This window comes from Spinacia oleracea, chromosome 1 (genome assembly GCF_020520425.1).
Source record: "Spinacia oleracea cultivar Varoflay chromosome 1, BTI_SOV_V1, whole genome shotgun sequence".
Classification (NCBI taxonomy): Eukaryota; Viridiplantae; Streptophyta; class Magnoliopsida; order Caryophyllales; family Amaranthaceae; genus Spinacia; species Spinacia oleracea.
In genome coordinates, this window is record NC_079487.1 from 20,156,411 (window position 1) to 20,167,132 (window position 10,722).

Genomic DNA, 10,722 nt, shown 5'->3' on the forward strand with positions numbered 1-10,722 from the left:
TGCGTTGCATATCGCACAGAATCCGGTGTTCCATGAAAGGATAAAACACATCGAGTCAGATTGTCATTTCATTCGAGATGCAATCAAGGAAGGGATCATCAGTCCGTCGAACGGAAGGTTCAGTTAGCAGATATCTTCACCAAAGCATTGGGGAAGGCGCAATTTGAGTTTTTTTTTACCAAGATGGGCATTCGAGATCTACATGCTCCACCTTGAGGGGGATGTTAAGATATTAGATATTATTCTGTGAATATTCTGTAGAGTCCTAACTATGGTATGTTACCTAATGTGTAACCTAGAGTTTAGGTAACTGAGTTATACTATATATACGTGTGTGATTAATGAGAATGACACGAGATTACACAATATTTGACATTGTATCACATTTTTTGTTTTCTTTATTAATTGTTGTGTGCGGCGATTCATCCATTTGCTGAACACATAATTCTCTTTGACATACCAATGTTATCAACTGTTTTGTTAACTAAACCCGGCTATGTAGCTTCCTTGTCCATCGATGTCAGTTACATTGATTTAATTAATAACATGGGTCACCGCAACTTTGAGGTCAATACTAAATGGAGTTTACCATATCTTCTCCTTAAAATAAGAATAATGTGATCCCCTAAAAAAATACTGAGTATGTGAAAACGCAAATTAAAGACCCGCCCTCGCTCTTACAAAAGCTTATCCAAAAGCCACCCTCGAATTCTACTGCGTTCAGCAGAGAGATGGCACTCCTTTCTCCTCTCCTTTCTCTCTCCTCTGTCCCTCCTATCACTTCCATTGCCGTTTCTTCTTCTTCCTTCCGTGAGTATTTTCTCCCTTTTACTTTCTGGGTTTGAGTTTTCTGCATTATTCATATGATTATGTTACTGAATTTTGATTAGTATCTATCTTTTTTGTGTTTTACATTGTTCAATTGTTTTAGTGCTTCAATACCAACTTTCTGCATCCTGGTTTTCTTTATTGATTTGGTTTATCTTAATTTTGATTTTCATTGAGGCATTTCGTCGAACAGTTATAGTGCTTCTTGGTTTTATGTCATTATGGGTCCAATTTTATGTTATGCGTTATCTGTTTAATCATTAGTTGATGTTAAATTGATTGGAATTCGGACCAATTTTAAGTTACTACTTTGCTCATGGGTTCAATTGGGTTCCCAAATTTACTCTTTTCCCCCAGTTCAATCTAATTGGTTGAATTTCCAATTTGTGTACTCTGTAATTTTAAGTCGTTTTATGGGATTAAGGAGGATGGCCTTTGTTAGTCGGGCCATTAAAATTCTTGACTTGGTTCTCAATTTTCTTTTATTCATAAAAATTAGGACATACATTTTCATCCTCGAACCTCATGTTAATGATTTGTCCTTGTTAGAATATGAGAATGCTACTTTTTGGGGGGGGGGGGGGGGGGGGGGGGGGGGGGGGGGGGGGGGGGGGTTCACCTTGATCTTTGCTTATAGAGAAGATAATTCAGGCAATGTTTCTGCAGCTTTCTTGTTGGGGTTGTTATTTTTCTCCTTTCAAATACCATATCTGTAACCGCCTCAAAAGATATCAGTATGTTAAGTAGGGACTCTTAGAAAGGTTTTGAGGTGCCTTGTATAGTTTTTCAAATGTAGGATGAATCCTAATATGGAGTAAGCATTGTACGGAGTATTAGTTTATGTGTACCGTGAATGAAATCTAGTTTTCTGGTTTCCCTTTACAGTGTGTTTGGATAACAATTTTATAAAAAAAGGGAGGTGAGTGAGGGAGGGAGGGAAGAGTGAGCTTGCATTTTCCTTCCAAATCTTCTCATCGTTGAAAGGATTAGGTTTATTGAAAGGGAGGGAAAATGAATACTCCAATTCTCTTCCCTTCCCTCCTCATAGGTCATATCCAAACAAGGGAAGTTGAATCCCTCCCTTTCCCTCTATATTATCTAACCAAACACATTGTAAAAGATTATATTGATTAAGGTTGATGTCTGGCTTGTATACCATATCAGATTCTGCAGCTTTCTTGCTGGGGTTGTTTTTTTTCTCCTTGTAGATACCATATCAGACTCTCCTTGAGGCAATGGGGTAATGATTAGCAAGGTTTTGAGGTGTCTTGAATCGTAATAAGCATTGTACGGAGTATTGTTGTACGTGTACTGTTGGAATGAAATCTGGTTGCCCTTTAACGTTTGTATTGATTTCTTAGAAAAAGAAATTAAGGTTGATGTCTAGCCTGTATACTGTGTTATATTGTCTTGATAGATGTCTGACTTTTCGAGGTGGGATTTTCAGCAATCAAGCTGCAAAATGTTTCTGTTGCGTTGCTTCCAAGTTTTGGACAACGCTTAGTGGCTCACGGACCCGTAATTGCTCAAAAGAGAGGCACAGTGGTTGCTATGGTGTCAGCTGCAGCAGAGGAAACGGCTGGAGAAGATGGAGATCAGTCAAAGGTTGAAGAAGCTAACATCTCAGTTCAGAACCTTCCACTGGAATCAAAGTTGCAGCTGAAGCTTGAACAGAAGATAAAGATGAAAATGGCAAAAAAGATCAGACTCCGAAGGAACAGGCTTATGCGCAAAAGAAAGCTGAGGAAGAGAGGGGCTTGGCCACCTTCTAAGATGAAGAAGCTCAAGAATGTATAAGAGAAGCAACAGCCAGGTTATTTTTTAGTATCATCTTTTGTAGCTCGTTTTGAAGGAGCAATTCAACTTGTTTTTACGCTCTGATTACTTGAATGAGATTTACTTTTTATGTATTTTTGTTGTAGAAGAGAAACCTTGTCCTGTAGGTGCCAAAGTTGATGAGAAACATAGAAACATAGTATGATCATTTTGTACTTGTTTTTTCTGTTTGTGAATCTATCAAGAGCAGTGTAAATCTTTTTCTCTCGACTTGGTCTTAAATTTCTTCCCTTGGACACTCCCAACTTTTAGCCTTTTTCTTGTGCATGAATAAACATAGTATGGTCATTATGTACTTGTTTTTCTGTTTGTAAATCCTTTTTTCCCGCCTTGCCCTTAAATTTCTCCCCTTCGATACTCCACTTTTAGCCTTTTTCTTGTGCATGAATAGAGCCATAGAAGTTACAAAGCTACCATACATTGGAAGTTATAAAGTTGTGGTTTTTTCTTGTCCAAGGCAAAACTTGAATAGCATCGAGAAATTGGTGATTTTGATGTGGTTTTCTTTCAACCGAATGGATTTGGCATGAAGTTTCAGAGAATACAGCAACTCGATGGATGATATCATGATACAGAGTCAGTACTATGCCGATATCTTTAGCATAAGCTCAACGATTGGTTGCTCGAGATTTAATTATTGATGCTATTCAAAAGAAAGAAGCCTGAACTAAAATTTGACTATTTACACTAGTTAAAACAGTTTTTAAGATTACAAATTGCCTTTCTACATGATCTGTTGTTAGTAGCTGCAAAACAGATCAGTGAGAACTCTGAGAAGTCAGCAACACTTAGTCGCTGTCAATCTTCAACACTTAAGACAGGAGAACAGTTAACTGACTGAACTAATTAATCACAGCTTCAGAGAGAGAGCATATGTTTATCAGACCAATGCATCATCACCTTTGGCCTTGATATTAAATTTGCAAAGCGGACAGGTAGCATTAATCCTCAGCCATCTGCTGATGCATCCATGATGAAAATTGTGATTGCATGGAAGAGTGCATAGTTCTACTCCTTCCACGTACCGTGATAAGCAAATGCAGCATTCCTACAAACAACACAAACAGGTCAGATCCCCGAAACACCTTGTCAGTTGTCACAGTATCTCGAATATCATATGGCTCAGATTTTGATCACCTTTTAGAAAGTGAAGTCAGCTTCTCAAATAAATACTTCCATAATTTTCCCTAAACAAATGGTCTGCAAACAATTGCCAACTACTAATGATGTACTCGGGCTCCGTTTGGTTGGGTGTAAAACATTTTCAGTATAAAATGATTTTCATGGAAAACACAATTCCAAAATTAGTTTTCCGTTGTTTGGTTCCATGTAAGAAAATGGATGAAACGAAAGGAAAATGAAAGGGAAAGTAAGCAGGCATGAGGTGGTGAGAGGAGTGTACAAGAGAGATATGGAAAAGGAACTAAAACAGGTTTCCCTTCAATTTGAAGGGAAAATGGTTTTCCATCATTGGGAGAGCAATTTTACTCCTAGGGAAAATGGTTTTACACTCTTTTGCAAACCAAACAATGCAAAATTGAAAATAGAGGAAAATTGTTTTCCAGGAAAATGTTTTATGCCCTACCAAACGGAGCCTTAATGTGCATCAGTAGGCTAAAGTTGGTGGCCTAGACTTGACTTCTTTGAGAAAAACGAAGGACTTACTTTCCCATGCATAAAGAATATGGTTTTATAGAAGATAAAAAAGTAAGGAAGTGCCACTTACAGAATCTTCCAACTGCAAAGCTAGTTTGTCGGCGACATTCATGTTTACCAGTTCCAAAGAGGCAGACAGCCCTGATGCATATGACTCATGGAACCTATACTTTGGAAGTTGCTTGATCTCATCTTCAGATGCTCCTTCTCTAATTGTCATGGCATATGCAATTGCCACTATTGGGATACAACAAAAGAGAGCCATGCAAATTATACAGGCCATTCCTACGCAGAATATCATAAAGAACACATCAAGTGCCAGGAAAACTACAGATAACCTGCATTTCAACAAAAGATTCAACATCATGTTCCCTGAGTATAAGAAAACCTTCTTGAATTGGCATATATTTACAGTTAATATGTAAAAACCAAGAGGTTATCATCTGAAAACTATAATACCATTACCACTAAGGAAATACTTCCGTATCACAGTATTGCAAAACTTGAAAAATAAGAAAACCCAATCTGCCGAAAAATAACTTACAGATAACAATGCAGAAGAAAAAAAAGATCAAAAGAAAACAATCTGAACTAGTGAATGTGAAAACTTCAGCTGGTTATATATGGTCCTCTTTCAGTCTTTTGCCCCCTATTGGAATGATCATCACCTCACAAGTCATAACTTGTTAATTTTAAAACCAGCAATTTGTCACCCAAGAAATTAGGCCTCACTTCCTTAAGTGCGCATTCTAATATTGCCTTTTCTTTTTTCTCCTCCTCTTCCAGTCCTTTGGATCTGCTCTTCACCCCAAACTTTAGCTGTTTGCAATTACTTTCTTTTCTTAGGGAAGGGGGTGGGGACGTGATCGATGAAGGAACCCAAAAATCTCAAACCCGGGTTTTTTCAGAAATTATACGTATGAAAAGAGAAAGAAATATCATGGTGAATCTATAAATGTCATATTACATGAAGGAAAGGGTAAGGATAAATGACAAGACTTCAAAGCACCCATTATGTATGGTTTGGCATGGAAAGGGTTACAGTCAACCCTGAATATTCCTTTTTATTTGGTTTGGCTGAGGAAAGAATTCTATCTAACGCAATTTCATACACCACTGAATCTGACCTCCATATCCACCAGGACCACCACACTATTACAACCACAAAACCTACATGTTCTCCCTCTTTTATCCAAATTGACGACTGCTTCATCTCCCTCGCTCAAAAGGCCACAACCAACACAACTTAATATCTTCCCTTACCCAAAGAAGGCACACTCGCAGTCTCGCCCAGGTCCAAGGTGAGACCTGTCTAAAACGGCCCTGCTACAATTCAAAAATCACGTTGAACATACGCACACTGAGATGGGTGGAAACTATGCTCGTTGGTGGTTCATTTCAGCACCACAAAATATATCAGCGCAGTCCATCTCTGCCAGTCTAATGGTTACGCCAGCCTGAACCAACTTACCTTGGCCCACAAATTTCACAATTCAACCAAAGTCATGGATGGATTGTCTGTCCACTAGTCTCACCATAACCACAAAGCCACAACCACATTATTCTTTCCCTCTCACACCAACAATTACCGTGGCTACCAAGGGAAGCTAACCCACATCACCAACATACACATCCTCTGTTCAATAACCACTACTAGATGACCATGAATACAAAGTAGGAAGCAATTATACTAGATCCTTGGATCAAGCCCTAATCTCTAAGCTTACAACTCAAATAGAAGACGATTTGTTATGGACCAATAACTACCATCATTCCATTATATTTTACTTATATGTGACAAGAATCACAGAGGAACAGCAGAGAAAGGGTGTCCATCATACCCTCCAGTACTGCGTCCTTGTTCACCTACAGTTTTTGGGAGGGGGCAGAGGAACATGCTTCATGCTTGGTCCTTAGTTTTATAAAGCAGAAGCAAATCTCATGTAAAGACACGGACCTGTAGCCTGTAGGTGTCATGGGGAATTTTAAGTGCAGGATAACACACACGTGAGACGTGACCAAAATCCAACCCTTTGATGGTGATTGTACGCATCTCCTCCTCCTGCCAAATCCCTCATTTATAAGTACCCTCTGCACCTTGTCACGACTTGCAAATCTAAAAACTAAGCCTTCAATCCAGCATAAAACCCCCAGAAACTCCCAAAACATATGAAGCCCAATTAACTTTTCATCATCTATCCACATGCTACATTGCAAAGAACGCTGGGGTTTTTTAGACAGTCAGATTAAGATTCAGAACTCTTCCAATTTTTATGAAAATACAACCGAATCATATCGCCACCAGCCCATCATGCAAAGACACAAATGAACCTCACCTATTCTTCCTAAAACCATGGAACCTGTAAAGGATGTAGCAAATAACTTAAGGATTGGACCCAAAGCGTTTAGAAAATATACTCGTCATGATTTAAAATGAATAGAGACCAAATGAGCCACGGCTAAGCTAGGACAGATGGAGACCAGTAAAGCAGGGTTAGCGTAGCTGCGTAGGGCCCAGGAAAACTTTCACCAACTTCTCTCCAAACAAAGCAGTTGAGAAATGGTTGACTACATGGATTCATAATTTACCACATATTCACGCTCCTCTTCACCTGCTTCCATTTGAAACCAACACTTAGTAGTTTGGTACTGACATAAGTGAGCTGAAGGACCACATTTATCACATTGACTATGATTGATACTTACCACCTTTTTAATTCCTCTCAACAATATTGCAGGTACAATCACAGAGTTATCTCGGCTCACAAGCATGCGCATAACTCACTAATTTTACTCACCATTTTGAATGGCTCTCAAGACTTTGTCCATCCCCCCCCCCCCCCCCCCCCATCACAAATTAAACAGAAACACCACCACCACTATCCAATATGTATCCCACCTTTGACATGGTTCTAAGGAGATCCAAGATGTATATATCGCCACACCACAAGGAGAAACACACGATCCTAAATGAAGATGAAGCATTTTTTTTATTTTGGTCATACTGTTCAATTACAAGAACTTCTGTTACCAACCTAGAGCTGAACTTTTAAGGAGCATAATCTTACCAGTTCACTCAGATGCACCATATAGAAAAAACACAACAGTGAGAATAACATGACAAAAAAATACCAATAAACCTGAATAGGATGAAGCTAATAACAGGTAAAATGCTGTAACTTATTTAACGACATACAATTAGAGCATCACAGGTTTTAAAAGATGAGACCACAAGAAAGAAAAACTTTTTAAAAGACACCAGAGCACATTCCTCTGCTTGCCAGAAGCGAGGTTAGTACCACTAGGGGAGGAGAAATTTCAATCTTGAACTTGGAAATATGGTTTTAATTCAAACAATATATAACATAAATTACACCAGGAATGAAGCCATTCTTTCAGTACATTCATATTTGTCATGTCTCATAAATCCTATTCAAACATGAGAAACAGGACTGATTCGTATTTTTCAATGAAACAAGAGCGTCTTTTTCCTTTTAACATGGAACAGGAGCACTTAAGAGTGGATTTGAATAGAAGTCATCATGAAGTTATCTCGGCCCCACTAACATGAGCATAACTCTATGATATTAATCACCAACTTGAATTTCTCCCAAGACTTCCTCTACCTGCTTTCTTCAAGTTTTCCCTCACCAAACATTACAGAAACACCACCACCAGTGTCCAATAAGGATACCACCTTCAATGGGATTCTAGGGAGGTCCAAGATGTACATAGTGCCATAACACAAAGGAAATATTTGCTCCTAAAATGAAGATGAATCATTTTATTTTTCTGTGTTCAACTATAGGAGTTCTGTTACCAACCTAGATGTTAGGTTGCAATGAGCATAACCTTACCAGTTCACTCAGATGCAGCACATAAAAGAACAAGATCACAACAACCATAAGAAGAACATGACAACGAAATCCCAATAAACCCGCATCGGATGAAACTAATAACATGTGAAATTCTGTAACTTATTTAATGGCATACAATTAAAGTAGCGTATGTTTTAAAAGCTGAGGCCACATAAAGGAAAAACTTTTTAAAAACCACCAGAGAAATGCCATCTACTAGGCAGAAAGAAAGTTAGTGCCACATGGGGAGGAGGGTTCACACAGTATAGTTAGTGGCTATAATTTTTGTTGACAACTTGACACAATATATAACAACACCATTACACCAAGAAGGAAGCCATTCTTTCAGTATATTCATATTTGTCACTTCTCATAACTAAAATACACAATGGTGAAAGTTCTTCCTTTTTCTTCTTCTAGCATTTTTTCCTATTCAAACATGTTCGAACTTTCCAATGAAACAAGAGCTTTGTTTTACATTTAACATGGAACAGGAGTACTTAAAATGTAGATTTGGATAGAAACAAAAAGAAACACTTCGTACGTGCTTACCAATAAAGACGGGGAGAATCTTGCAAAAGGGTTTGGCCCCCGGACACGATCCAGTAAAATCCAAAAACCCACCAAAAGGATGATGCTACTGTGTTCACTGATTCCAATCTCTTCATAATACTGAAAATCAGATCAACCAAGAATTTAAGTGGTGACACCCTCAACAAACCAAACAACAGATTAAGGACCGCAAAGAATGCAACGCGAACTTTTTTTTATTAGCCAGTTGGATGGTGCCCATCCCCAATCATTAAGTAACAGATACTAACCAGCAACATTGACCCTACTCAAACCTAACCTTAGTTTGTTGCCATTAAAATTTATTCCTTTCATATATAAAGCCAATTTCTAACCATAAATTTCGACAAATGAAAACTTGAAGCGTAGAGGACTACCGATCAGTGATTTAGTGATTTTTGAAGACTACAGACACATACCATCAACTAAAGACATCAGTACCAATCACTATCATAATACCCAAAATCCCAATATGAAATATGTCAATTTTTTGTATATTCTACCAACCACTTTCAGGCTATAGTACGTCGACATATTGCACAACCCACCTCTATCATTATACTCATCAAATCAGTAAAATGGCAAAATTATACTTCGTATAAGAATTTCAAAATGCCAACTTTTTTGTTTATTTCCCCTCCTCCTGTGTTTACTTTCAGCTGGTCACAAGCACAACCCACCATTTCACACTAAATTCACTACCAATTGGAAACGCCCAAACTAATGACTTAAATTCAACACCAATTAGAAAAATGCCAGGTTTCTTATTTACCCATTTCAGGCTTTCACCCAATTACAAGCAAAACCCGACAATCAAAAATATCTCAACCATCATAATCAACACAAATAATTACTAACAACAAATGCAAAGCTGTTGTACCAAAAACATAAATACATACCTATTGTGGGATTGAGAATGACCTTCCGGCGACGAAACACCACCAAGACTGCCATGATTCCGGCGGCGAAACTCGTAATAAACAAACCCCACATGCAAAAGGCATTGTAAAGCATACCCAACAATCCAAACCCTCAAAGGACAAGAGGGTTTCTCTCTAATTGTACAAAGTAACACAAAAGCAGACACGAAGACAAAGCCCAAATTCCAAATTACATCAAGAACAACAAAGGGTTTACAGTAAGCATGATCAGGTGATGACCCATCATCGGAATCATCATCAATTCGAAGCTCAGAGTAGCCGCCATTGATGCAAGGGTGGTTTAATGGAAGAAAATGAGAGAAAGTTGAAGATAAATAGTTTCGTAAATAGTTGGTGGGTCTGTGATTCAGGAGGGTTGATTGCTCCTCCATCTTGTAGAGATATGAACTACAAAAAATGTGGAAATTTCAAGTAACTTTGAGCTATTTATTGGTTTCTGAATTCGAGGTTTTTTTGGGGTAGGAAGGGAGAAGGTGAAGTTTGTTGAAGGTCGCAATCAGTGGGAAGAAATGAAAAAATTTCTAAGATGGTGTTCCTCCTTTTCTTTGTGGGATAGTGAGTTGGATTTTGGACACTCATTAACAAAAAAATTATACTCCGTAATTAGGGAGACCTATAGTGGATAACTGGATATAATAGGGAAAGTTTAACCTTTTCACGATTATTAATGTAAATAGTTTTGAAGCCCGTGCGATGCACGGGTTTCGTTCTATTTTGTTTATTTTTAATAACTATTTTTACTTATGTTATTATATTAGGTTGCATTTTGGTGAATATATAGGTTCACCAAAATTAAAGTCAAAGATGTGATTGTGTATAGGTTATGAAAAATTAAAAGTGAGAGATGTGATTGTCGATGGGTTATGAGTTGAACAATACGATCAATTTATAGGACTTAATCAATTATAAATTTGAATATGATTAGAAATGTCAATTCTTATCTTAACTTGGAATCATTTTTTATTATAATTTTCAATTTCTATCTTTAAGAGTTATAGTGCATTGTGTAACTTGAAATTATAATTTGATTAGAA

General features: G+C 37.7%; 2 protein-coding genes across 2 annotated transcripts; one reads left to right on the top strand and one right to left on the bottom strand.

Moving 5' to 3' along the window:
• The first annotated feature begins 555 nt into the window (after positions 1-555).
• Positions 556-2,949, top strand: LOC110779269 (50S ribosomal protein 5 alpha, chloroplastic-like). The gene is made up of 2 exons (NM_001426334.1): positions 556-810; positions 2,276-2,949. Exons 1-2 carry the CDS (start codon positions 732-734, stop codon positions 2,623-2,625), a joined length of 429 nt encoding a protein of 142 aa, NP_001413263.1. The 5' UTR covers positions 556-731; the 3' UTR covers positions 2,626-2,949.
• A 247-nt stretch (positions 2,950-3,196) lies between these two features.
• Positions 3,197-10,264, bottom strand: LOC110779270 (E3 ubiquitin-protein ligase At4g11680). Its single transcript, XM_021983799.2, has 4 exons — positions 9,647-10,264; positions 8,730-8,849; positions 4,391-4,658; positions 3,197-3,712 (listed from the first exon to the last, which is right to left on the bottom strand). Exons 1-4 carry the CDS (start codon positions 10,057-10,059, stop codon positions 3,545-3,547), a joined length of 969 nt encoding a protein of 322 aa, XP_021839491.1. The 5' UTR covers positions 10,060-10,264; the 3' UTR covers positions 3,197-3,544.
• Between the last annotated feature and the right edge of the window lie 458 nt (positions 10,265-10,722).